The sequence below is a fragment of the Rhinopithecus roxellana genome, chromosome 11 (genome assembly GCF_007565055.1).
Source record: "Rhinopithecus roxellana isolate Shanxi Qingling chromosome 11, ASM756505v1, whole genome shotgun sequence".
In the NCBI taxonomy this organism is placed as follows: domain Eukaryota; kingdom Metazoa; phylum Chordata; class Mammalia; order Primates; family Cercopithecidae; genus Rhinopithecus; species Rhinopithecus roxellana.
Window position 1 is genome coordinate 12,564,975 of NC_044559.1, and position 27,353 is coordinate 12,592,327.

Consider the following 27,353-nt stretch of genomic DNA (forward strand, 5'->3'; position numbering starts at 1 on the left):
TACAATAACTTTAGAAAACTGTTTGGCAGTTACCTACTAAAGCTAAAAATACGCTTACCTATGGCTCAGAAATTCCGCTTCTAGGCATATATTTAAAAGAAATGAGGGCCAGTCATGGTGGCTCATCCCTGTAATCCTAGCACTTTGGGAGGCCGAGAAAGGAGGATCACCTGAGCTCAGGAGTGTGAGACCAGCCTGGGCAACATAGTTATTTTTTAAAAAATTAAAATTAAAGGCCAGGCACAGTGGCTCACGCGTGTAATCCCAGCACTTTGGGAGTCCAAGGTGGGCGGATCACGAGGTCAGGAGATCGAGATGATCCTGGCTAACAGGGTGAAACCCCGTCTCTACTAAAAATACAAAGAAATTAGCTGAGCGTGGTGGTGGGCACCTGTAGTCCCAGCTACTCAGGAGGCTGAGGCAGGAGAATGGCGTGAACCCAGGAAGCGGGGCTTGCAGTGAGCCAAGGTCGCACCACTGCATTCCAGCCTGGGTGACAGAGCGAGACTCCGTCTCAAAACAAATAAAAAATAAAAAAAAAAAAGAGAAATCAGTATGTATGTCCACACAAATACTTCATATGAACATTCATAGGTGCCTCAAACTGGAAACCACCCAAGTGCCCATGAACAGTAAGGTGAATACATGCATTGTGGTAGATCCATACAGTGGAATGCTACTCAACAATAAAAAAGAACAGCTACTGATGCAGGCAGCAACACGGATGAATCTCACAGACATTATATTGAGAAGAAACAAAAATCTTGACGATATGCTATATGATTATGGAAAGTACAAGAGTAGGTGAAACTAATCTATGGTGAGAGAAGTCAGAATAGGGGCTGCTTTGAGGGAGGGGGTCGCTGGAAGTGGGTACAAGGGAGCCAGCCTTCTGGAGTCCTGGAAATGTTTTAAATCTTGATCTGCATGGTGTACATATGTATATATTTACCAAATTCTACATTGATGATCTGTGTACTCATTATATTTTTGTTATACTTCAATAAAGCATTTTTAAAACACAAACACAATTCCTTTATTCTAGAAGAGTTCAGTGTGCTGGCATGGAAGTGGAGCCCAGAAGGTCCATCTTCTCCCCTTCAAAGAGGTTTATTTCTCAGGATTTAGCATAATACATCTCAGGGGAATTGAGAAGTCCTTGTCTGAGGCAAGGGGGCTGGGCTAGATAATAAGGAGAAGATGCTCATATGGGGAAGTCCTTGGGGTGGGGTAGATGACAACAGGATGACACATGCCTGGGACTTTCCCACCAGCTCTTCCCAAGGCCACTGCGCACTTGAGCTGCTGAGGCACTCAAAGAGCGCCAGCCAAGGGTGTCTGTGCCTCCCCACCATAGTGCACTGTACTCAGAGGGGTCGTGAGTCCTGGGGGCTTCCCACCACTGCCCCTCCTCTGTCTCCAGTGTGGGCCACTGTACCAGCTGCAGAGCTGAAATCAGAGGGGAATAGGGAGAAGGTGGGAAGAGGGGGTCTGGAGCTACCTCCTGCCCTCCTGGACCTCAGCCTTCTCCTCTGTAATGCAGAGAGATTGTGCTACTCTTCCAAGGCTGTTCTTAATGCAGGTTCTGAAGGTTCCCTGGGTACCCCAAGCCACCCATGAGCCAAGGTGGCTTGCCAAGCACATCTGGAGAGCCAGAGGGCTCTGTCCGCTGATTACACAAAGCCCAAGTCGTCTGGGCTTCTCCTCCCATGAGTCAGGTAGCATCACAGCAGGATGACACAGGTGAGCCTGTGAGGCCGGCCGACCAGGGCAGGGCACACCTCATGGTCAGAAGTGAGTCAGCCGGGGCTCGGCTTCACTCAACCAGGAAGCCCATGGGATGGAGCTGGACCAGGCTGAGAACTAACCCATAACAGGTGCCAAGAGAGGAACCTGAGTCACCCTTGCCCCCTCTCTCTCCCACTGACCCCACTCCTGCCAATCAAGCACCCACCTTTTCCTCTGTACCTCCTTAGCATCCCTCTGGTCCATTTTGCCTCCCCATTCTGCGGCCCCCTACCTTACAGACTGCAGTAGGCCCCTCCCTGCCCTCCAATCCTAGCCCTGAAGTCCACTCTCCTTCATTCTTCCAGGTGGATCGTTTTCCCCCTCTTTTATTCAGGCATAATTGACATTTAATACAATGCATGGATCTTAAGAATGAAGTTTAAAGAGTTTTGACAAATGCATACCCGTGTGCTACTGATACTCAGTCACGTCAAGGCATAGAATATTTCAGTCACCTTGGAAAGTTTTCTCTACCCCTGCCTCCAGTCACCCAGCGTACACCCAAAAAACCCTCTGTGCTGACTTCTACCCCCAAGAAATGAGCTTTGTGGGTTCTTAAGCTTCACATAAAATATAATTTTTTAGTAATTATACAGTAATACTCCTTTATGTCTGGATTCTTTCATCCACTGTGTTTTTCGTCTTCATCCATCTTTTGTGACTTTTATTGTTGGATAAGTTTCCATTTTATAAACATAACTCAATTTGTTTATTAATTCTCATATTGATGAACAACTAGACTGTTTCCAGATTTTTACTGTTATGGATAATGCTGCCCTGACCACTTGTGTACATGTTTTTGTGTGGATATGTCTTCATTTCTCTTGGGTAAATTCCTATAAGTTAAATCTCTGGGATATATAGTAAATATATGTTTATCTTTATAAGAAACTGCCAAACTTTCCCAAAGTGGTCGTACCATTATAGATGCCCAGCACTAACATATGAGAGGTCTGGTTATTCCACATCCACACCAGCACTTGGTATTTTTAGTCTTGTTAATTTTAACCATCCGAGGATCTTTTTTTTTTTTTTTTTTTTTTTTTTTTTTTTTTGAGACGGAGTCTTGCTCTGTCGCCCAGGCTGGAGTGCAGTGGCCGGATCTCAGCTCACTGCAAGCTCCGCCTCCCGGGTTTATGCCATTCTCCCGCCTCAGCCTCCTGAGTAGCTGGGACTACAGGCGCCCGCCACCTCGCCCGGCTAGTTTTTTGTATTTTTTAGTAGAGACGGGGTTTCACCGTGTTCGCCAGGATGGTCTCGATCTCTTGACCTCGTGATCCGCCCGTCTCGGCCTCCCAAAGTGCTGGGATTACAGGCTTGAGCCACCGCGCCCGGCCCATCCGAGGATCTTTTTAAAAACCACTTCTAAACATCCCAAATGTCCACCGGCTGGCAAATGGACAGAAAAAAGGTGGTAAATCCACACAATGGAATACTAGTTGGTAATAAAAAGAAATGAGGTACCGACAGGAATGAACCTTGAAAACATTACGCCTGGTGAAAGAAGCTCATCACAAAAGTCCACCTTGTGTAGGATTCCATTAATATAAAATGTCCAAAACAGGCAAATTTATACAGACAGAAAATATATTGGTGCTTTTCTAAGTCTGAGGGGATGGGAGGTTGGAGGATGATAGCCAGTGGGTGTGGGATCTCTATTTGGGGTGGTAAAAATGTTCTAAAATGTATTGTGGTGGTTCACAAGTCTGTGAGTATACTAAAAGCCATTGAATTAGACACTACCTGAAAAAGCTATCTGAAAAACCAAACCCACCACATCTAATTAGCAGGCTACCCCCTATAGCTCCCTACTGTCCTCAGAGTGAAGACCCAGATTCCCAAACCCAGATTCCCCCACGTTGTCTTCCTCTCCTGCAGGCCCCATGGAAACCACCACTTCCAGATGTACTCTCTGCCATGGGCCTCTGAGTGCCTGCACGTCCTATTCCTGTTGGACTGTCGGTCCCACCTCACCTCTGACTCACCCTTTATGGTTCAGCTCACCTGACAGCCTTCCCTTCCCTCTCTCTTGTTCATTCATCCATTCATTCATGCAACAAGCAATTATTAGGCACCTGCTGTATGCCAGGGTCTATTCCAGGCACTAGGGATACAGCAGCAAACAAAACAGACTAAATCCCTCATGGCGTGCAGGAGCAAATAATTGAGCACTTAGTCAACCTGACGCACCCTAGGCCCTGCCTGCTGGCCTTCTCCACATTTCCGTAGTGCTTTGTAGGCACTTCCGTTTCAACACTAATCCATCTGAACTTCCACAAGTCAACAGTGGGGCTCCCTGACGAGGCTGGGACTTCATGAGGGTAAGGGCCAGGCCTACCTCTCCTGGGCATCAGAGCAAGGATGGTGCGTCCTCCATGTGCACCGTCCGCCACATTCCACAGAGCCCTCTCACAGCCCTGGTCTCATCTGCTCACTCATCCGCTCTGTTCAGCAAGCGGGGATTGTGGAGAGGAGATGTGAAGGCAGGACGCCCACTGCCCAGGTGAGGCAAAGAGGCCCTGAGAGTGCATGAGGCCACATGGCTACAGAAGCATGGCAACTGGCTTCTCTTACTCCCTGCCCTGGGCAGGCTTCTTGTGGCCTTGCCAGCTCTGAGGTTCAAGGATTGGTGTCACCATACCAGGAAGTGATTCCAGCCCCAGCAGGAACCACATGGCCCTGTGGGCCACCATCTCAGGGCGTTGCCTAAGTTTCCATCACTCTGGCTGGCAGCACGAGGCAGGATGGTCAAGGAGCAGCAGCCTGTCTCCCAAGCCTCTTCCCTGCCCTCAGCCCAGCTCAGGTGAGTCACCAGCACCTGAGCATGAAGTCATCCTAGAGGCTCCCTCTCTCAGGAGGTGTGCAGTTCACATGGGAAGTGTGGGAGGTGGACCTGTGAGGGCTCCTTAATGGTATGGTTAATGCTCACGGGGTGAAGGTGGCTCAAAGCACCCCTAGAGGTGACACTTTCCTCCAAGGCCTTGACACACACCTGGCTCCTCTTTGCACTTGCTCCTTCTGGTCTCCTCTGGCAGCAGCAGAGGCAGGGGCGGATCTTTAGCAGGCAGCATGGGGCTTCTGGGGCCTCTCTGGCACCTGCATCCTTGGGCCTTTCCAGTTTCTTCCTTTATGAAGCCCCTGAGGGCTGGTGAGATGGCCCACCTGGGGTTCCTGTTCCTGTCTCCGGCTCTTGTTAATGCCGGAGGGGAGGGCGCTCCATTACCCAAGTCGCCCCAGTGGCTGCTGGTGCTCTTCCTGCTTCCAGCAGCACCAAGCCTTAGGCCCTCCAGATTGAACCGTGGGACAGGAGGTCTCCTTCCTGCCCCCTCCTGTTCCTGGAATCAAGAGGTTCGCAGATGTGTTCTCATTTGTCATCTGCACACCACTGGGGGCAGATGCCCTGCTCAGCTCAGAGGCCACGGCAAGGGAGAAGCTGCCTCCTTTCTGGACCCAGTGGAACTTCTCCTAGACTTATAGCTCCAGACCCGCTCCTGCCTTTCCCCAGGGTGGGGTTGGGTGATAGTTTTTTGTTTTGTTTTGTTTTGAGACAGGGACTTGCTCTGTCGCCTAGACTGGAGTGCAGTAGCCCAGTCATGGCTCACTGCAGCCTCTATATCCTGGGCTCAAGCAATCCTCCCAGTTCAGCCTCCTGAGTAGCTGGGACTACAGATCTGTGCCACTATGCCCAGTTGTTTTTTTTTTTAAGGTTTGTAGAGACAGGGTCTCACTATATTGCCCAGGCTGGTCTTAAACTTTTGGGCTCAAGCCATCCTCCCACCTCAACCTCCCAAAGTGCTGGGATTACAGGTATGAGCCACCATGCCCAGCCTTGGGTGATGGTTTTGAAGTCTCAGAGACTTTGGGGCTAGGAGGAATTAGGCAAGGTGCCCAGCCTAGCACCAGAATGTTCTCCTCACAAACAGGAGGGATGTGTCCTCTGTCTAGTGGATGGAGGGAGGGTCCTCTTCACACCCCTGGGAAGCTCCCCACAGTTCTCTCCCCTGCTTCCATCTCTTCCCACCATCCATCTCTTTTTCCCCTTCCCTGGAACACCCTACCGTTCCCTGAAGCTGTGAAGAAAGCCTGGGCCCTTCTGCGTCCCCGCTCTATCACTGAGCCGGGGCATCCTGTTTGGATGGTCCTGGGGGTTCCCAGGACAGGATGGAGAGGGTTTACCCCCATCCCTCCATTCCCCAAGCATGTGCTCTTGGCAAATGTCTGCAGATCCAGCACATCCTGCACAGCAGAGATGAATTCCCTCCAACGTGGTGGTTTGGGTTCCTATTGCTGCATGGCAAGCTAGCCCAGAACAGCAGCTTTAAACCATGACAATCACGGATTCTGCTCAGGATCCAGAGCTTGACTGGACTCAGCTATGCGGTTCTTCCTTGAGGAGGCACACAGCCTCAGCCAGATGGTGGCTGGGCTGGGGTCATCTTGAAGGCTTCTTCACTCACAGGTCTGGGGCCCAGGCTGGAATGACTCAGCCAGCAGAGCTCACTGAGCTTCTCTCACTTTCCACGTGGCCACTCCATGAGATCTTTCTACATGGCAGTTTCAGAGAGTGGAACCTCCCACATGGTGGATGAAGGTGACCAGATCTATAAGAAACATTCACATTCTCCATTTTATGTCATCGTGACCCTTTTCCTGACAGTCACCCTGATTTTCTGCATTTACAAAGCTCCCACTCCTTCCTGCTCTGAATTGCACTGCAAAAGTACTGCTTCCATTAACCTGACAACTGCAATGAAGAGCATCCTGTCCAAATCATGTCACCTTAATTCCTGGGTTTCTTCCTAGATGGAAGAGCTGGTGGGGAGACATCTCAGTTTCAAGACACACACACACAGACACAGACACACACATACACAGACACACAGATACAGAAGCACACAGACACATGCACAGATATACAAACACATGGACACACAGACACACCAGCACACACAGAAACACACACACAGATACAGAAACAGACACATAGAGAGACAGACACATAGACACACATAGAAAACAGACACACACATATATACACAGACACACACACAAGGACACAGAGACACACACATAGAGACACACACACAGACACGCATAGAGACATACACACAGAGACACACACAGGGAGCCCTGCTGACACACAGACACACAGAGAGACACACACACACAGACACAGAAACACATGGACACACAGACATACACACACATACAGACACACAGAGAGAGACACACACAGACACACACAGAAAACACAGACACACACACGTATATACACAGACACACACACACGGACACACAGACACACACATAGAGACACACACACAGAGACACACAGATACACATGGAGACACAGACACACATACACAGACACACAGACACACACACAGAGAAACAGACACACACAGAGACACATGCAGACACACAAAGAGATACACACAGACATACAAATAGACACACACAGACACATAGAGACACACCCACAGAGACTCAGACACATACACACACAGATACAGAAACACACAGACACACAGAGACACACCCACATACCCACATATAAACACACACAGATACACACAGACACAGACCCACATACACACAGATACACACAGAGACACATAGATACAGAGGCACACAGACACACAGATACACACACAGACACACACAGACACATACGGAGACACATACACACACACACACAGACACACACAGGGAGCCCTGCTGACACACACAGAGACACATAGAGACACAGACACATGGAGACACACACACAGACACACAGACACACACCCAAACATACAGACACACAGACATGCAGATATGCACACAGAGACACACACAGACACAGACTCACATGATCTTCACCGTGTCCAGCTGCCCTTCCTGTCTTCCTGGATCAATGTACCCAGGTGACTGAGCCCTGCTGTATAAGCCAGGGGTCTATACACTTTTTCTTAAAGGGCCAGATAGTTAATACTTTAGATTTTGTGGACCAAGAGACAAAATTGAGGCTGTGATGCAGGTACTTATACAATCATTTAAAATGTAATCGCTTAAAATATAAAATCGATTCTTAGTTCAGGGGCGTAAGAACAGGAGCCTGACTGGATTTGGATCCCAAAATTGTAGTTTGCTAATCCCTGGAATAAACTACAGGGGCCCAAAGACACCTTCCAGCAGACCCTTTTCTCTTATCACCAGTGAAGAGAAGGTCTGCGGGGTGGGGGCAGTGTGTCTGTGATCTCAGCTTGACCAACCAGATGCTCTCTGGCAGGAAGTGACACCTAGACAGGGGGGAAAAGTGGAATTAGTTCATTCTTTCCTATATCAGTGCCAGATAAGGCCACCAGTTCCTTCTGACAAGCCTGTCTGGGGCAGGCTCCTGTCTGTTCTGAGCTTATTTTCCATTCTTCCCTCCACCTTTCCACTCACTCACATCCTACCAACAAATACCCTTTCTCCTTCCCTTAAGGTAATCAAAATCAGTTTCTGTTGCTGGCACTCAAAGCTCCCTGACTGACAATTGCATTGGTGGTCTCACTCTGTCCAGTCACGGTGGAATCTTCTGAGCATGCATTCTAGGGGGCAGGGGCCCCCAAAAAGCTCAGGATTCTGGGTCCCCATCACCATCATCCATGGGATGGGTGATGTGGTCCCAGGCCCTGGCCATACTCAGTTTGACCCTGGAGTCTCTGAGTCCCCAGGTGGACGCCAGGCGACTCACCCCTCTTCCTGGAGTGGCATGGCCCGGCTGGGAGAAGGGCCAGCTGCCACTAGCCCTGTTGGTGTCCACATCTCTCTCACGGCCCTTTCGTGCATCCATCCTGCCTCCATCAGTGCATCAAGTGCATCTTAAGTGTGGGTCAACCAAACAGTAAGGGGTTACATTTGTCAGATGTTTCTCCAGAGGCTAAAGCAGTGCCTGGTAGAGACCCAAGTCAAATGTGGGTCTCTGTGATTCACTGGCTCATGTAACTGAGGAAGACACAGGTGTGACTGGGATATGCCAGCACCAGGATGGAAAATGCTAGGGAAGGATTCTGATTGGTATCTGCCTCCACAGACCAGTCACTGTGGACTGGAAGGCAGGGCTGTGTTGGTTCCCAGGGGATTATGTGGCAGAGACTGGCTGTGGTAGGTTGCAATTGTTGACCCTGCAATTTTCTTTCTGTTATTCATGGTTCCTTGCAATGTGATGTTGTAACTCTCCCTATCAGGAGGAGAAGTCTGTTTTCCCAGGCCTTGAATCTTGTCTTGTTTTGGGACTTGTTTTGACTGACGAAATGAGCTTGAAGTAATGCTGTACAATCCTGAGCCCACCATTTGAACAAGCCCAGGCTAGTCTGACGGGTGATGAGAGACAGATGGCTTGGTTGCCACGTCGCTCCAGTTAACTGCAAGCCAGCTACCAAATATGCGAGTGAGGCCATTCTAAACTAGCCTGCCTGCTGACCGCAGACACACGTGAGTGAGCCCAGCTGAGATCATACGAGCCTGGCCCAGTTGGCAGAACCTCTCACTCCACTCACAGTCTCAGAGGCAAAAAATGAATAGTTGTTTTAGGCCATTAATAAGAAATAGCTGTTTGTTCTGCAGCAAAACCTAACTGATACACTGTCTAAATGTTCATTTGAATCCATGGGAGCTGATACAACTCTGCCTTCCAGTTCAAAATGACCAGGCCAGGGAGTGGACACAGAACCCAGCTGGACCAAACAGAATCCTTCCCTAGGACTCTGTCTCCTGTCTAGGCACATAGCTGGAGTACCTTTCCCTGGATCTTGGCCTTCTCTCTGAAGACCTTCCCTGCTACCTTTGCAGTTAGGTGTAGCTAACTGAAATCGTAAGTCAATCACAGTCATGAGATTGAACTCTAGCCAACAAATGTGGGCCTGGCCCATAAACTTACTATCTATGGGATACTCCTTTGACTTTCCTCATCTGCCAGTTGAATGCAGAAAGTTTTAAGGAGGGCAGAGCTACCAGATGAGAAGGGCCTGGGTTACTGAATGACCACATAGACAGCGTCCAACCAGGGGCACACACATTGGCTGTGATATGGGCATTGTCTTGAGCCACTGATAGTTCAGTGTTTATTATGGCAGCATGGCCTGGCTCACATATCAAAGAGGGGCAGTAAGAGATGCAGAGTGATGCTCAAAAGGAAGCGAATACAGTTCCCCAAAGAAGGGAGGGGTGCCGGGCAGGCAGGATGTTAAATGTTCACTCCAGAAGGAAGCTGTGAGGCACCTTGAGTGTCAGGCTATAAAACCAAACCACAGAGAGTCTGGGGAGCTGCCAAAGACAGGGCCTGCTGTCTCTCTGATGTTACCAGCAGCACTCTGGTGTCTCTCTGGTCTGTCTTGCCTCTCAGGGAAGACACTAGCTCCAGAGAAGACTACTAGGTCCCAGGTGGTGAGGGGAAGACACCAGGCCCTGGGTGACAAAGGGAAGATGCCAGGTCCTGGATAATAAGCAGTAGTAATAGGAAGAAAGGGTTCCCAAAACCACCAAAGCTGAAACCCTGTTTTTGTTTGACATATATTCCTGTTGTAACTGACATCCTTTTAGTTAAAAGCTGGAAAGCTCCTTTTGTTCTCATGACAAGGTCGACAGAAGACTTAACTTTTGATATAAGCAAAGTCATAAAAAGAAAAAGGGAAATCATGCAGCCTGGAGAGGAGGGAAAAAGTCAAAGGCAAATACTGAGCCTAGTAACAGAGATCTACTGAGAGCAGGGGAAGAGTTGAGAAGGCAGGTGAGGCCTTAGATCCAGCCAGGACCACAATGGCCACCTGCAGTCTTTGTGTCTTAGGTCAGATTCTTGACTGGGGTAGGGGTAACATGATTGGTCACTGGCTGGCTAGTCCTTCGCGACATGTGTCCCTCCTGGTCTAATGGGCTGAGGTCAAGGGGTGTTTGGTCATGTGGGTCAAACATGGCTGCCCTTCTGCAACGGCAAGTGGCAGTTTCCAGGGAAGGAGGATAAGGGTGTGCAGGCATTCCCAAAAGTCTAGAGTGGCATTCCAGGAGGAGGGACAGGCATTGGTAAAGACACGGACGTGAGAACAGGGTAGTGTGTTATGGTGGCCAAAGACAGTATGTTCAGGGCTGGGGATGGTGGCAGATGGGTCCGGTCTTGACATCTGCAGACCATGGGTACCTCTGCTTTAGGCAGGGACTGGTCTTTCCAGCTAATCTAGAGGTATAGAACTTGGTGGTTAAGTTCCGGAGTCTCACAGGGCTGGCTGCATTTCAGTCCTGCCACTTAAACCAGCATTTGGCCTTGGGTCAGAGGTCAGGGACTGGGGACAGATGCAGCTCACACCTGGACTTTATTTGGGCCATAGGTGTCTGTACACATTTTTGTTTGCGTATCTGCAACTTTTTTTTAAAACCTGCATTTCTAGATTCTCTTGGAAAATCAGAAGGTCTAGCAACAGCTGGGTCTGCATTCTCACCTGGCAACAAACACCTAGAGAAGCAGATGCCCCTTGGTCACAGTGAATGCTCTCTAGTTGTCACACTCTCTGCTTCTCTCAGCTACCTGCCCATACTTGTGCCCTGGCATCATTAGCACTCAGCAGCAGCTTTTGGTTCTGTTTTGTTGAGCAGAGAAATACTTTTTTGTAGCCAGGTGAAGTTGATTTATTCACTAAAGGTATTGCTATCCAGAAACAATCTGTAAGAGAGAGAGAAGTAGGGTAAGGAGGGGGAAGAGATGAACAATGAGAGGGACTTGGGGAGAGGCTATCCTTGGCTGGATCATGGAGCAAAGGCTTTGGAGCATAAGCCAGATCCTTAAGGCCAGAGGGCAGGCACTTTGTACTCTAGCCATTTTTTGTGGGCCACATCCAGAGGGTGGAACTTCCAAGGTGAGACATCTCTGGTCACCTCAGGGCAATTCTCCAGAGAAAGCTGGCTGCGGGCTGTGAGTGGTGAAGAACCAACACTCACGGCAGCTGGGGGAGGAGTGCATCACCCCACAGAAGGGATTTGGGCAGGGTGCCACTGCGTGTACTAAGCTTACCCCTTGCACTGCTCAAATCCAGTCACTTCTCACATTAAGTTTATTTCATCTGCCTATTGACGGGAATGGGGGTCATTGATTTAGGGTATAGGACAACCTGAAGGATGGCACCCCATATCCTTCACACCGACAAGGTATTGCCTCCCAGTTGGTACCTCAGCTGTGTCTTTAAGAGGCAACTCTATCCCCTATAGATTGGCAGATTCTAGATGGTGTGAAATGTGTAAGGACCAGTGGATCTCATAGTTGTGTGCCCACTGCCATGCAGCCCTCATGATGACTCAGCTCTGTTAGTCTGCAGTGATGTCAACTGAAGGCCCATGTCAGTGAATCAGACTCTTGGTGAGCCATAGTGCCAATGGGCTAAGGCTCCATTGGAAGGAGAGGCGAACTCATACCTAGAATACACATCCATCCTGTCTGGGCAAATCACTGCCCTTCCCATGAGGGAAGGGGTCATACATAATCTACTTGTCACCAAGTGGCTAGTTGGTCTCGTCCTGGAATGTTATTGTATCAGGGGCTCAGCTTGGGTCTCTGTTGATGACAGGCTGGGCATTCAGCAGTGACAGTAGCTAGATCAACCTTGGGGAGAGGAAGCCAAGGCTGTTAGGGTTATATATAACTTCGTCATTGTCACCATGGCACTCTGTTCATGAGCCCATATGGTGCAAGGACTGGATGGAGGATGATGAGTGAGAACAGAGACTGGCTGATGTCCACTGGCCGACTCATCCTGCCCACTTGGTTGTTTGGTGTCGCTTCTGCAATGGATGCTCTTTGGTGTGTGTTGAAATGTGATACGTGATCTTCACTCTTTTTGCCACTCTCAGATCCACAGGCCTCTTTCCTAGTCCTTTTTGTCTCCGATAGTCCGTTCTTGTTTTTCCCAGGCCCCTGACCAATAAAGAGCTAAGCCATTCACCACTGCCCATGAGTACGTGCATATCCTTATTTCAGGTCACTTCTCTTGCCACGAGATGACCAGTTTCTTTGGCAAAATCTCTGCCTATTGGAGGGATTTTCTCTCACCACCGTCTTTCAGGGTCACCCTTGGGTGGGGCTGTAGTGCAGGCTCAGTCCATTTTTGGCTTACACCCCCAGGCTAAGTCAACCTATCTGTGACCCAAACTCAAGGAATTTCCCTTCTCTGTCAGCCAGTCATAATAAACATTTTTTTGTGAGAGGTATTGGTGTGACAGTCCTCATCCCAAGTCTTTGTGTCTCCTTCCCTACCAGGGGTCTGATTTGGATATAGGAGACCCCCCCTTGATGGAGAATTGAGCCTTTACTCAAGTTCTGCTGCTTTTACAATGAGTCCTCTGCCTGATTGTCACTCCATCTGCTCTCTGGCTGCAGAAGGTAAGTGCTTTCCAATGCTTCCTGCCAAGAGGTTTCCTCTGACTTTTCACACTCTAAATTGCCAATTAAGATATCTGTAACTGTAATTTCCTTTCTTCAATGCATTGGTGACATTTAGCAATAGCCACATTTAGCAAGTCCATAGTCTTAATAGTTATTCTTTACCCATATCTCTCAGATGCCAGAGACATTGCTGCAGCTGTGTGCTCCTTCACCTGTGTCCCATCCCAGTTCACTGCAGGTGCACACTGTTACCCAATTCCTGCCACTAGTGGTGGGTCCTCATTGTCATCTGGTCAGTGGTACCTCTCCAGCATCCTATCCTCACAGCCTGCCTCCCAGACCCATTCCCAGCACCCACTGTCTTCGATCTGGATAGGAGCAGAGCCTAGGACAGGCATGCGGATTCCATGATTTATTTATTGAGGGAGTGATCATGGGAGAAACCTATGAGGGAGGCAGGCAGAACAAGGAAGAGGAGAGAGTGGAGTTAGTAGGTGGCCTCAGGTAAAGTCTAGCCCTGACCTGACCCACAGGGAGGAATCAAGAGCACTGACCATGCCCCAGCAAAGAGGCCTTTTATTCCTTGTGGCAGTCAATTTTGGCTATGGGCTGCCTGGCAGGGTTGCGTATGTGGGGTTAGGGGGCAGGTAACCTGTCAGGCATGGAGGTTTCTGTGTGCTGAGGGAAATTCTCTGATAAAGAGGCATGTTGAGGTTTCTGTGTGCTGAGGGAAATTCTTTGATAAAGAGGCATGTTGTGGGCTGTTGGCAGCCAACACCCATAGCAGCATCGGGATGGGTGGGCCAGTTGGTGAAGAAGATCCTGATGAAGCACCACAAGTACCTAGTTACCATAGGAACCTGTGGAGAAGACAAGGAAGGCACAACCAGAGGGATGCCAGGAGAACTAAACAGATGAAAGAGGGAGTTGTCATGGATTCAAGTGTCTTTGTCTCTTTTCTGTTGCTCTAGCAGAATACTCGAGACTGAGTAATTTATAAAGAAAAGTGGTTTATTTAGCTCATGCTTCTGGAGGCTGGGAAGTTCAAGATTGGGTGACTGCATCTGGTGAGGGCCTCATGATGCAGTGTAGCATGGCATAAGGCATCACGTGGTGAGGAGGACAAGTGTGTGCCAAGTTGGCTTTTATAACAGACCTACTCCCATGATAACCCATGAATTCACCTACTCATTAATCCATCAATCCATTCATGAAGGCAGAGCCCTTGGGTCCAAGGGTCTGCCTCTTAGTACCGTTACACTGGGGATTAGGTTTCACCATGAGTTGTGGAGGGGACAAGAATTCAAACCACAGCACCAAGAGAAGAGAGCTTCAAGGAAGAAACGGCAACTGTCAAGTGCAGCTGTGAGGTCCAGTCTCAGAAAGCAGCGTGGATCAGCAACCAAAAGGCCATTGATGAGCTTGCAGGAGAAGTGTCAGAGAACTGGTGGGGCACAAACCAAGCATATGAGGGGTGACAGAGAAAGAGAGTGAGCACTGTCAGCTTTGTAGCCAAGAAGCCTGCGTGAGAAGGAGCAGAGACTGGCCATTGAGGGGTGGAGCCCACCAAAAGCGGAACCTCGCGATGCCAGAGCCTGGGCCACTAAACCCAAGGAGGCAGGAGGCAGAGGTATGGGGAGGGTTAGCGGGCAGATAGAGTGAGACTTCTGGTAGAAGAGAAGGGGGTGATGGTGTCAGGGGCTGGGGGAGGGGTGGCCCCAACTGGGGAAGGGACACCACATCCTCTGGGCTTGGGTGGAAAAAGATATGGCCAGGGTGGATGGAGATAGGCCTGTGGGTAGCAGCGGGGACAGTGGGGAGCTGGGTGAGGGTAGGGTAGCCTGCTGAGAGCGACGTGGGCGTGGTTAGCAGGAGGCTCGAGCAGAGGACAAGGGAAATGAGGGGCCATTAAACATTGAGTGCCTTTAGCACTCAGTGAGGCTGGATACCCCAATGTGTCCTGGCATCAACCTGCAGGGCTGAATGACTTTCCCCAATAGTACCCCATGGCCTTACATGAAGACAGTCAGTGGATTCAGGGTGGAGACTTCGCGGTGGGCTAGGGGAAGAAGAGATGTAAGATGATCCATGGTGTGTGACCCCACATGCTGGGAGGCTGAGCTCTGAACTGTCCCAAGCCAGGCCCCACGTTGGGCTTTTTGGGTGGATGTTTCTCATCCCAGGGTTAGGCTCACAGAAGGAAGTCACCCTTCTGGGGAGGATTTAGCTGAGGTGGGGCCAGCCAGTCTCCATGCAGCCTTGTGGGGCAGCCACAGGCCTGTATCCCAGGTTCAGAGTCTCCAGCTAAAATGCCAGCAAGGTTTGCTTATTATCATGAAGTTAGGGGAGCACACTGCCCTTCCTCCCTCTCCCTGCTCCCCTGCCCACTTCCTGCCTTTAAGTCAATGGCATTCAAACTTTTTGTTTTTAACCACAACCCATAAATAAGAATTAACATCATGACTCGGCAGGCAGACACACACACACACACACACACACACACACACACACACACACACACGCGCGCGCGCGCGCGCTTGATACAATGTTACCGTTTATAGGGCACACTCCTGATATTTTCTATCGTATTCTCATTGGTTTTGTTAAAGTGCTGGCCCAGCCCCACCACGCTGCTGTAAGACACAGGGAGCTGGGCATGTCTCCTTTGGGAAGCTCTCCCTCAAGCTAACTAAGCACCCTCCTCTCAGAGGGGTGTCTGTTCAGAGAGAGTCAGCCTGTCCTGGCGACGCTGGCAGAAGGCAGTGCCTGCAGCTGAGCAGTGGTCGGTGGGTGTTGCACTATTTAATGTAAATCTTTTGTCCTCCTCACTTTCCACCTCCCTCCAAAAGGAGCAACTCCAGCCACCTTGGAGAGGCCCCAGGAGCTGGGGGCTTCCGGGCACCCAGCCCCCTACAGGCAGCACCCTGCAGCCTCCCCCACACTGCTGGGTCCTGCACACACCCTCACTCTCCTGACACCCGGATACATCTGAGTGATCTCTGGGGTGCCCGCCCGGCCCTTCTTCCCTCTGGACAGTCCCTGTGGAGGAAAGGCCATAGCAGCCATGCTTGCTTTCCCCGTCAGGTCAGGCTGCGTGGAGGGAGGGCAGGGACTGGTCGCGGGGCTGTGTCAGATGCCTGTTCCCAAAACTTCAATCAGAGACACATGAAGTGCTTTCAGTTTGTGCTGGTACCGAGGCTGGAAGGATGGTTAAAACCATGGCCTGGGCAGGGGTCATCGTGAGACAGTAGCCCAGGTAAAGCATGCTCACAGAGGAGGGAAAACCTAAGCTTCCCTAGGAGGGGAGGGTCAGGTGTACTGAGAGGCGGAGGCCAGGGATGTTGAGATGCCAGCAGGGAGCATGGCTGCAGTGAACACTCCCTCTCCATTGAACCCACACTCCTGAGTGCTCTGAACAGCACCCTCTGTGGCTTAATATGAATATACTTAAACCCAGCATCATCCACAAGGGAGCATCAGAGATGGGACACTGTTGGACACTCTGAGTCACATGTCACAGGAGGCCTTAGCACCCTGCAGCCACCTGGCCCCGTTCAGCCACCTCAACTCCCCCAACCATCCAGCCACACACTGCACCTGCCCCACCAGGGGCTGGTTCCAGGGACCCCCATGGACAGGGGTTCTTCCAACTCAACACCCAAACCACCTGCCTTTATTTTTTGTGTGTGCAGAGGGTAACAGGGCTGGGAGTGTGGTTTAAAACAAAAGCAAAAACACCCAAACCACTCCTGAACATCCACAAAATAGCTAATTCGCAAACCTTCATTTTTGTCAATTTATTTAGAAAAAAATTAACATGGGCAAATGAGATACCTCAGTGTTACAACAGAGTATAGAAATGTCTAGCAATAGTCAAATAATTTGATCTTTAAATACAAAATAACCACATGAACACCTAATATACAGGTTTCATCTGAATACATATTTATTAGATAAATATTAGAGGTTGTCACATCATCTAACTACATACAGCTTTGCAAGACTAGAAATCACAATTAGTTTTTTGACCAGTTTAAAGTATGAAATGATTGCATTGTACATACGATGTACAAAGACGATGATGGTTTCTGTGGGAGTTACTTCAGGCTGCACTGGTGGGTGTGTTTATGTGTGTACGTGTGAATCACCTGTGATGATATCAAAAATTATACAAAGTATGAATTTGGTTACAATTTTCTTCTGAAATCCCCGTTTCTTTTCATTATTTCCATAGCACCCTAAAAATACACAGGTGGCAGGACTAGTACACTGAAGCTAAATAGTACATGTAGGTAAAATAAAAACAGAACAAAAATCCCTTTCCACGCAGGGTCAGAGTATATTACATGAGCGAGAGAGACAGACGTGGAGAACTCACAAATGCTATAACCAACAGGATCTAGTTTTTCCACGTGATGGAGTTCCAAGCTTTTTTTTTTTGTTGTTTTGTTTTGTTTCGCAAAATAAAAACAATACACATTCCAAGAGAAATGAATGCATCTGTTGACACGTCTCTATTTCTCATTTACATATGTACACACGTCCCTTGAGTCGCTGCTGCTGACACGGCCCTGTGTGGACGGGTCAGGCCCGAGGCCCGTCGGGAGCAGACCTGTAGCTCTCTGGGGGGTCAGGGCTTCCATTAGGGAGAAAGTATTAGCAGTTTCTTAAAAAATAAAATGGCTACAGGGAACATGATACATGGATAAAGCTTCAAACCAAGAAGATGGGGGTGATTGCCTGTACTTGGCCCTTCCCGCCTGCCTGCTGGCTCCCTGTCCATCTTGAGGAGTGGGTGGCAGAAACATGCCTGTGGGCCGGCCGGGTGGATGCTTGGCATGGAAAAGTGGCTTGCAGAGGCCTCGTTTTTGCTGAGGTTACTTATGGCTCCAAGTAGTCGTCCGAAAGGATCAGGGAAGGATCTCTCCAGAGCTCAGGACCATCTCTACTAATGGGCGTTGCCTACCTGCACCTGTCACAACCTGGGGCTTGCTCCCACCCCGGGTGCCTCTGCACCCCCCTCACACCTTGGCCTGGCTCCAAGAGCACTCCGGCAGAGCTTGTCTCCAGACTGCAGGCTGTAGGCACCACACACGGTTCAGAGCCGGCCGAAAGGGAAGCTCTGGGCCGGGCTTGCTGGTGGAGGCTTGCTGGAGAGGGGACCCAGGAAACCTGCCTCAGGTGCTGAGCCCAGAGATGTTTGCAGGAAGTGCCCGGGGCCTGGGCTGCAGGGAGCATCTCGACTCTCTGCCCTGGAAAGCTGTGGATCCGCCTGTGAGCAGAGTGTGGACACACCCTGATTAAGAACCAGAATGAACCCCAGGCCTTTCTGGGGCAAAGTATCAAGGCAGGAAGCAAGAACTCCTAAGGAAGGCATCTGTAAGTCTGTCTGGAGCTTAATTCCCAGGTGGTCTGACACAGGGCGTGGCCACTTGCCAGGCCACAGACACTGGGCAGGGTGGCCACATGCTACCTGGCGTTGGCTTGTCCCTGCCAGCTGACTGAGGGATGGCTCTAAATAGCGGGCTGCCCGGTCTTCCAACTCCCAGCACAGCCGCCCATTCTGTTCGCCCCTTCAACTGTACAAATAGCCCTGGTTGCTTTTATTGTTTTTGTTTTAAAAAAAAGAAGACTCGGTCTTTGTCATTGAGTCTAGGTATTTTAAAAACACCAGCAAAGGCTATAACCAGGTCATGAAAATGTTGAATATTATCAAAGACGATACTAAAATATTCACAAAGATATTTACAAAAGCGATTCTTAAAATAATTGATTTGCATACTGAACAACACACTATTTGAAAAAACCTCAACAACAACGGGACAAAGGAAAAAAGGGGCTGGGGCAATGGCAGCTTTCCTACAGAAAACCTTGTGCCGTCTGGGACAGTGACTGGAAGTCAACAGCTGGGGCCACCTTTCCGGTAAAACCCACAGAGGAGTGCTGGGGACCACCCACAGTGGACGGGAGAGCAGAAAGGGCCCCAGGCAGCGGCCGGGAAGGGTGCAAAGAATTTACAGATGGGACCCCTGAAACAAAGCGAACACAGGACAAGCTCCCCAGGAGGCCCTGGAGAGTGGTAAGCCAGATGGAGCAAAGCGGTGGAGGGAAGGCCAGAGGCTGCTTTTGCTTGAGCGAGCAGGAGTGTGGGGTGAGATTGTGATGGTGGAGGAGTGCAGGCAGGGGAGGCTGGCAGCCAAGGGCAGTGTCTGGGGCAGGCCCAGAAACACGGTCCCCTCCTCCCCCCATATCTGCAGGTACATACTAGTGCACATGGCCATAGCCTGGGCTGCAGCCGGGGGTAGCTTGGAGCACAAGGACAGAGGGAGGGGCTGGACAGACACCATTGCCCTGGGCTCTGGTTTCTGCACCTTCCCAGCCTTTCCACACACTGCCCTTGCCATCTGATTGGACAAAGAGAACTAGGACACAGAGGGAAGTGGGCGTCCCATGGAAGTCTTGGAGAGGTGGCAGGAGAGGGACTAGGAGAAAAACAGAACACACAGACAGAAATGGTTTGCTTGCTGTCCAAGCGCAACGTTCCTTTTCTCCAGGTGACTTCATAGCTTTAAATCGTTGCTGTTTAAAAAGAGAGTGGCTTGGAGCAAAGTTAGAAGTTGCCGCTCCTGTTTGATTCTGACAGGTTATATGCCCCTGCCCCCCAACCAAGGGCACAATCACTTTGGTTGGGCGCACACCTGCTCTCTGTCCCCCAAGGCTGGGTCCTGTCTGAGCTTGGAGGTGGAGCCTCAGAAATGTCCTGGCCCTCTTTCCCACCAGTCCCCAAGCAGGAATGGCAGACTCCCTCTCAAACACAGAATCTTGTCCTTTTTCTCTGCTTTCTGAGAGAGTGTGTTTATCGGGTATCTTGGCTTAAAGGTCAGGGGTCAAACCGATGACCGGTGGCCCCGAGAGACGTAGTCTTTCCCAGAGGTTTGTGCTTTTCTGTGGTGGGTGGTGGTGGGTGGGCTAGTCTCACTGCCACCAACTGCCAGCGCTCCTCCAAGGCTCGGGGCCCGTGCTGGGGCCCGGGGGCCTTCTCAGGCTCCACAGTCACTTAAGGGAGGCTCTGGACCAGGAAGCAGGGAGGCAGGGTTACAGTCTAAAAGATGGAAGAACCTTGGGGACACTGGAAGGTCATCTGGAATCGGCACACGCGGAGGGACCGGGAAGCCACATCGGCGTGCGCCCTCTTACCGGGCTGGTTCCTCTCGGGAGGGTGGTCTTCAGGCCTGCGCTGGACATGGGCCCAAGCGCAGGGCGTGCAGGCGGGACGGGGACTCCAGACCCACACAGCCTTCCCGGCGCACCCTCCCTACCCCTCTGTTTTGAGAGGGCTGCAGCAGGGGAGGGTTTCCCGCCCCACAGCCTGTGGCTCTGGTGAGGGGCGGTCTGAGGGCACAGGCTCCCAGGTGGAAAAGTGTGTAGGGCAGGTGGGGTGGGAGGCAGAGTGTGGAGGGATGGCCCCGACTGGGTGGCCTTCAGTTGTTCTCAAACAGAGACAGGAGGTCATCGTTACTATTGCTCGGCAGGTCGGGGGGGTCCAGGTAAGACAGGAGCTCGTCAGGATTTGTGAGTTCGGGAAGGAGCTGGAAAAGAAGGAGTGACGAAGTTCAGATGAGGTGTGCCCGAGAGGCAGGCCCCGGGTGAGGAATGCAGGGGCGCCCTGGCCCGTCCCCCTCCACTTGCCTCTCAGGACCCTAGCCAAAAAAAAAAGGGAAGAGAACAGCCTTGGGCCTGGGCCTGCCAGGCATCCCCCCCCACACACCAGCCACTGCACCGAGTGTGGGGCACCCCTGTGCTCATTTCAAGCCTGGGGAGCGGGACCCGCAGCCCACCAGCTGAGGCCTGAGCAGGGCTGACCCTTTTCAGGCAGGGACTTCAGCCCTAAGCTGGGAAGGCCCCATGGTGGGTCACTTGGGCCTCCCAGCTGAAATCACATGCTTCATGTGTAAGCACAAGGAGGTGGGCTGGTGGGAAGGCGGGAAGGCGAGCTGGTTCCCGCAACCCCCTACCCACCATCCCTCTCTCAAGGGCTCACCGCTCCTTGGTGAGCCTGTGGCTGGCTGGCAGCCATCCTTCCCTGTGGCCCCAGAGGGGTTGCAGACTGTCCCTACCCTCTACTGAGATATCCTTGGAGTCTGTCACATGGGAAGCCTCATGCATCTAAAAGCAGCCCCACTGGCCTGGCTGAGGGGGAACACTGGGCGAGGACCTGATATGGCTGCGCAGTGAGTCCTAGCTAGCACAGAGCCCTCTGATGCTGCTGGAGCAGAGGCTGACAGAGCAGGGCTGGGGGTGAAGAACAGGAGTAACTGACGACAGGCCTCCTCCCGGAGTCTGGCACCAGCTCTGTGGTGGGCATGGGAGGGGCCGGTGCTCAGTGCCATCCCGCCAGACACATCCAGCAGCCCAGCCCCATCATCCAGGGTGACCCCCACCATCTTCCAGACTTCAGGGTAGGATCCCTGGCCCTCTGCTGCCCATGCTGGCCTGCCACCCCTGGCTGTGACCCAAGGTTGCCCCCTCTGCCCCCACCTTCTGTCACCCACATGGGGGTCTCTCGGAGTGAGCGATGGAGCAAGCGGAAGCAGGGCATGGACAACACGCGGACAAGAAAACTGGAGACAGACACACACCAGTGAGGCAGACAGACGGCCTCTCCCTCCAGCCCTCCCTGCCCAGGCCAGAGAGGCAGACACAGAAACCGCAAGCTCACCACTAGGGGAGGGCAGGGACCCTCCTGTGCTGCGCGAGGGACCCCGCAGGGCTTGGGTCAGAAGGTGGGTCAGGGCTGGGGTTCAGGGCTATGGCCAAAGGGACTGGGGGGACAGGAGCCAGCAGGGTGGGGACCCTCAGTGGTAACACTTCCCCATCATGGGGCTTCCTGGTCTGGAGCCAGGTCTGGCTGAAGCCCTCCCGCCGCCCACCCACCTCCTCCCCTCGGGGCCTTGAGCCCTCACACCCACCCCTTCTCTCGGGCAGGTCCCGGCGCCAGGCCTAGCCCCAGGCCAAGGCGAGTGGCGACCCCAACTTACATCCAGCGAAGGCTCCGGCATGTCGGATGCTCCCTGCGCTCCGGCCTGACCCTCTAAGGCTGAGGAGGGGTTAAAGGTCAGGTCGCTGTGTGGATGGCTGCTGGGAGCGGCCTGTGGCGGCTGCCGGGGAGGCTGGGAAGGAGGAGGAGGAGGAGCCCCACTGTGATGTAATGGAGGCCCTGACTGGCTGCTGGGGTGTGGTACGTGCAAACCTTGTTGTATGGAGGGGTGGGGCTGGTCAGAGCTGCCAGCGTGTGGCATCTGTGGAGGAGGAGAGAGCGGGAGAGAAGACAGGTGAGGTGAGGAGGCACGGCGATGATGCCTGGAGAAAATGAAACCCAACACAACCAGGGAAGTCACAACCCCCGAAACGTGGCCACCCGGTACGAGGCTGAACGTTGTTTCTGGGCAGAGAAACAAAGAAAAATTTCTCCCCCAAAACCACCCATCGGGGAGGCTGCAGGGGGATGGCGGGGACCTCCCAGGCCACGTGGGGCCCCAGGAGGTGGGGAGGGCTTTGACACAAGCACAGACACGGGGAGCTGGGCCTGGGCTCCCCCAGGCCCCTCCGCCTCCCCGCCCAGACAACGAACAACAGCGAGGGCAGGATGGAGAAGCAGAATGGGCATGTTCCAGGGAGCAGGAGGCGGGAGGGCAGCCGCCGCAGCATGGTGCAGACCCCAAGCTGGGCAGCAGAGAGCAGACACAGACAGACAGCATCGGGCGGGCGTGCGGCTCAGGACTGGGTCTGCACCTCCCAAGTGGGCCCTGGGCAGGGGTGATGCTGGGCACGAAGGCACCTTCTGCCAGCCCGAAGTGTGCAGCAGCTGGGGTCTTGGCACAAGCCCTGCAGCCCAGGTGGAATCTGGCTGTCAGAGCAGGGCTGGTGGGCACCTGGCCAGCCAGGTGCATCTTCACACCCTGCCAGACCCTTTTCCTAGACATCCTACTTGGTCGGCACCAGCCCTCAAAAACACAGGGTTGTGAGGGAGGCAGGCACCTCCGGCACTCCAAGGACAAGGGGACTGAGTGACGGTTCACCAATGGTGGGTGTCTTGGTGAGGGTGAGGCTGGCGGTGCCTCTCTAACAGATGAACTAGAGGACTCACACCCTCCCGTGGGCACGTGCACTGAAAACTGGGCTGTCTGTGGGCGGGTGGGTGAGATGTGAACATTCCCCTGCTAGCCTGTTGCTGTCCCAAGCAGACCCTCCTTCAAAGTGAAAGGCTGGGGAATCCTGCAGACCAAGTCCTGATCCCACTGCAAGCATCCCTGACAGCCCCCAGCCCCATTTTCACTCTGCCAGTGAAGGTGGCTCACAGATGCTCCAGGTGTTCCACTGGAACAGCAGCCTGGCACATGCTTCCTTGGTCTTTTCGTCCCCTCACCCTACCCCATCCTGGGGCATGTTCTCCCTGTGTGCATTTAGAATTCGCAGCCACACCATCCTCAGTCTTTGCCCAATTCCAACTTCCTCTTCCTGTTTCTCCTAAAACTGCTTCCCAGGCCTTGCTACGGGCCAGTCTCTGCCCACGGTTCAGGTGGCCCCTTCTCAGCGTACAGGGCCTCAACCCAATGTGGCCTTAGGGAGCACAGTGCCCTTTCAGTCCAAGTCCCAAGAATGCGATGACTTCGCAACTGTGATGCTGAAGACCTTGGGAGACCCGTTTATAAGACACATACAAGAGGCTGGAGGAATGGGCCACCACCCATGGTCAGTGAGAGGCCAGCTTGGGGCTCCCACTCCTGTAGATGCCCTCAGTGCCCACCCTGGGAGAGCAGGGAGGGCTCCACATTCCAGCTGTGCAGCCCAGCTCAAGACAGACAGTCCCTGGATCTTCAGAGGCAGCTGTGCCCCTCAGCTCCGTATCTGGCTGGAATGTCTCCGGCCTAGAGAGGCAGGTGCTGTTGGGGCACTGCTGACACACCTGTCAACCTGCCACCAAGTATGGGCAGTCTGTGGGGGCAGCAGTCCCTGCGGGCATGGCAGTGCCTCCCAGCCTTGGGCTCAGCTGGGGGTGTGGCTGCCTCCACCTGGGCAGGTGTGCTAGGAGTTTACCTGTGACTGCCCGGCTCCAGCGGCCTGGCATATCTGCACTTCCAGGTCTGCTTGCCCTCTAGTGAGAGTTCAGAAATGGAGGACAGGACCATCTAGAGAGCATCTTAAGGGGCTCTGAGGTCAACTCACAGGCTCAGATCCGGCCACACAGATGCAGGCAGCGGGGCTCACAGAAGGCAGGAGAAAGCTTGGTTGTCAAGGGGAAACAGACGGCATTCCCACTGCATATTCCAGTGGTAGGAACTGGAGGGCGCAGGATGTGTGTGTGTGGGGGGTGTGATTTTGGTGTCCTCTGGGTGTGGGATGCCCTCAGGACCCAGGAAGGGGCACCAGGAAAGAAGCCCCCAGAAATCACAAGCCCCATGGGGTAGAGAGTAACTTTCAAAAACTTGGCCAAGGCTCCACAAAGCATCTATTTCCCACTTGGACTCCTGGGGTCCTGAGGGAAAGTTGCTGCTCCCTCACCTAGAGTCCTGAGGCAATTCCATGTCAGGTGTGTGGAAGACAGTATAATCCAGAGGCTCCTTCCTGTGCAGGCCACCCAAGCCCACTGCCAGACACTGGCAGGACCCCGGACCCTCTCATTGGCTTGTGTGGCCCAGGACCCACAGCCATGTGCTCAGTGGTGGCCCCTCCTCCCTAAGATGAGAGCCCAGAATGACTGAGACCTCAGACACACCACTTCAGCCTCTGGAGGCTTCAGTTTCTCCAAACCCCAACTGTTCTTCCTGCACCCATGCACTGCCAGGAGTTTTGCTCCACTAACACAAGGCCTGTCTGTCCTGCTTACACCTGCCACACGGCCTGTGCAGAGCACAGCTCAGAAAACAGTTTGTCAAACTGAGTGGAACCACGTGGAACTCACTGGATGAGGACTCCAGGGGACAGGAGGGCCTCCTGCCACTGGCACTGGGGCCACAGGAAGGGAGGGCCTGTGGACAGCACAGGATACCTTACCCCACCAGGGGCATCCTCAGCCACACAGGGCATATGTCAATAAGTGTGAAACAGAATGAGAAGTGAATGCTCTTCAGATAATGAGACTTCCTAGCATTTCTTTTGTTGGAGGTGGTAATACCCTGAATTCAGATCCTTGGGGAATAAGGGGACAAAAGTTGAGGTGGCTGGAACCGTGTTAGGTGAGTGTAAGAGTGTGCAAGTGGGAGAGGGAGAGGGCTGACGGTGTGTGCTGGGTACTGGTGAGTGCATGCCCATGTGTGTGTGTATGTGTGGAGGGGTGAGTGTTCGGGGAAGAGCCTGAAGCTGCTCCCATCTCCAGAGAATCCGAAGTCCTAGGTAAAACAGCCAAGTCCAACGATGCTGACAGGCCATGACCTAGCCTCAGTCAGACCCCTCCTATTCCCTTCTGAGCCCACACATCCAAATCTTCATACTCTGCCTTGCCTGGGAGGGAATAGGGTATCCAGATCCCAAGGCATTAACCCCAAAGACTGGGGAATGGGGTGGGGCGAGGAGGAGGTACTCACAGTTTCCTGCATGGGGTGACTGAGGGGTTTCTCGAGGGTGGCCATGTTGTTGGGCATGTCCGGGGGATGGGAGAGTTGGGGGGGCCCGTGCATGAAGTCATTCATGGATGTCCCTCCAGGGTTCCCGTGGGGGAAGTCAAAGTTGCCATGGCCTTGGTAGTTGTTGCCTAGGAAGGGATGAGATGGGGAGGGGAGAGGGTCACCCAGAGGGATAGTGGCCACCCCAGGGAACAGAGAGTGTGTAAAAATACAAGCCAAGTCCTTTTCCTCTTGCAAGGCTGCAGTTGGCCACAGCAGCCGGAGCCTTCCGGGCTGTAGGATGGAGTAGCCACGCAGCCCTGTCCCATGGTCTGTGGTACCCCAGAGGATGTGCTGCCCTAACAGTTATGGAGGAGGGGGCAGAGTGGGAGAAAGGGGGAGGGCCAGGCTCCTGTGGGGAGTGGGGCACATGGCCTGAGCCCACAGCAGACCCACTGAGCTACTCCCCAATGTGGGCACTTTTCATACCCAGCAAGACCCAGGCCCAGAGTGGTGCAGGTTCTGCCAAGCCCACAAAGAAAGCTGCAACAGACTCAGGATGACGCACGCAGAAGCCAGCTGTCCCGCCTCCCTAGTCACTGTGCCCTCCACCATGTGACGATGGCAAGGGTCAGAGGATCAGCAGGTTGGGAGGCTTGGCCCTTGGCACACTGTGGGAGTCTGGCTAGGTGGCCTAACTTCTCTGGGCCTCTCATGGGGACTTAAGATCAGGGATCCCAGCGGGAGCTTCCACCCAGTGGGGGCTACTTTCCAGGAATCAGTGGCGGTAGGGGTGAAACTCGGTCTGGGCAGCCGGGAGTATAAGGGCCAGTGGGTGACCTTGGTGGCTAAAGGCTAAGGCTCCAGGAACCTGGACTCTGTCCCTAGGAGGGCAGGAAAGTTGCAAGGAAAATGCAGATATCACGGAAAAAATATGGGAGAGCAGGGGGTAAGGCCAAGAACTCAGGTGAGTGTGTGCTGTCAGCAGACCCAGAGGAGATTGGCTGGGAAGAGGCAGCAGTTGTATCTCCCACCAGGGCAGGCTCTGAAGCCCGTGGGCTAGGCCCATGTACCCTCAAGTCCAGCAAACTGGGGATTGTTTACTGGGGGGGTGTGTTACTTCTCTCTCTTCAACCACATCCCCGACCCCTGCCACTATCAGCACAGAAATTCTGTGCCCCTGCAGGGACTTGGGGCTGCCCTCCTTCTCCCTTCTTCCCTGCCTGGCATCACCCACCTTGGCTGCTGTAGTCGTTGGAGTTGGTGCCCCCCGGGGGAGGCGGGAGGGGGTAGGGGGACGGGCCGGGGCCCAGGGCTGCGATCATCTCCATGACATTGGGCATGATCATCTGGCTGGGACTCATGGTCTTGAACCGCTTGGAGGGGATGCCGTCAGGGTCGTCCTTGATGTGTAAGTCCGACTTGATGGGCACTGGCCGCCAGCTGCATGTGGGATCGATGGTGACCTCTTCAAACTCGGAGCTGGGGGAGGAAGGGTGGCAGAGCTGAGGCTCTGGGGTGCCTGGCTTTGGGCATAAAAGCACCTCCAGCTCGGAGACCCTAAGGTGACC

General features: G+C 52.7%; 1 protein-coding gene across 11 annotated transcripts in view; it reads right to left on the bottom strand.

Annotated features, from left to right (window-relative positions):
- Positions 1-19,180: 19,180 nt before the first annotated feature.
- ZMIZ1 (zinc finger MIZ-type containing 1) overlaps positions 19,181-27,353 on the bottom strand; it is a 241,568-nt gene continuing 233,395 nt past the window's right edge. For 10 of the 11 annotated variants that reach the window (XM_030940490.1, XM_030940489.1, XM_030940487.1 and 7 more), the window contains 4 exons: positions 27,020-27,264; positions 25,765-25,931; positions 22,219-22,479; positions 19,181-20,769 (listed from right to left, as the gene is read on the bottom strand). In XM_030940490.1, the coding sequence (XP_030796350.1) occupies positions 20,662-20,769; positions 22,219-22,479; positions 25,765-25,931; positions 27,020-27,264 (781 nt within the window). In that variant the 3' untranslated portion in view covers positions 19,181-20,661. The remainder of the gene's footprint in view (positions 20,770-22,218; positions 22,480-25,764; positions 25,932-27,019; positions 27,265-27,353) is intronic. The other variant, XM_030940491.1, reaches the window with a different exon arrangement.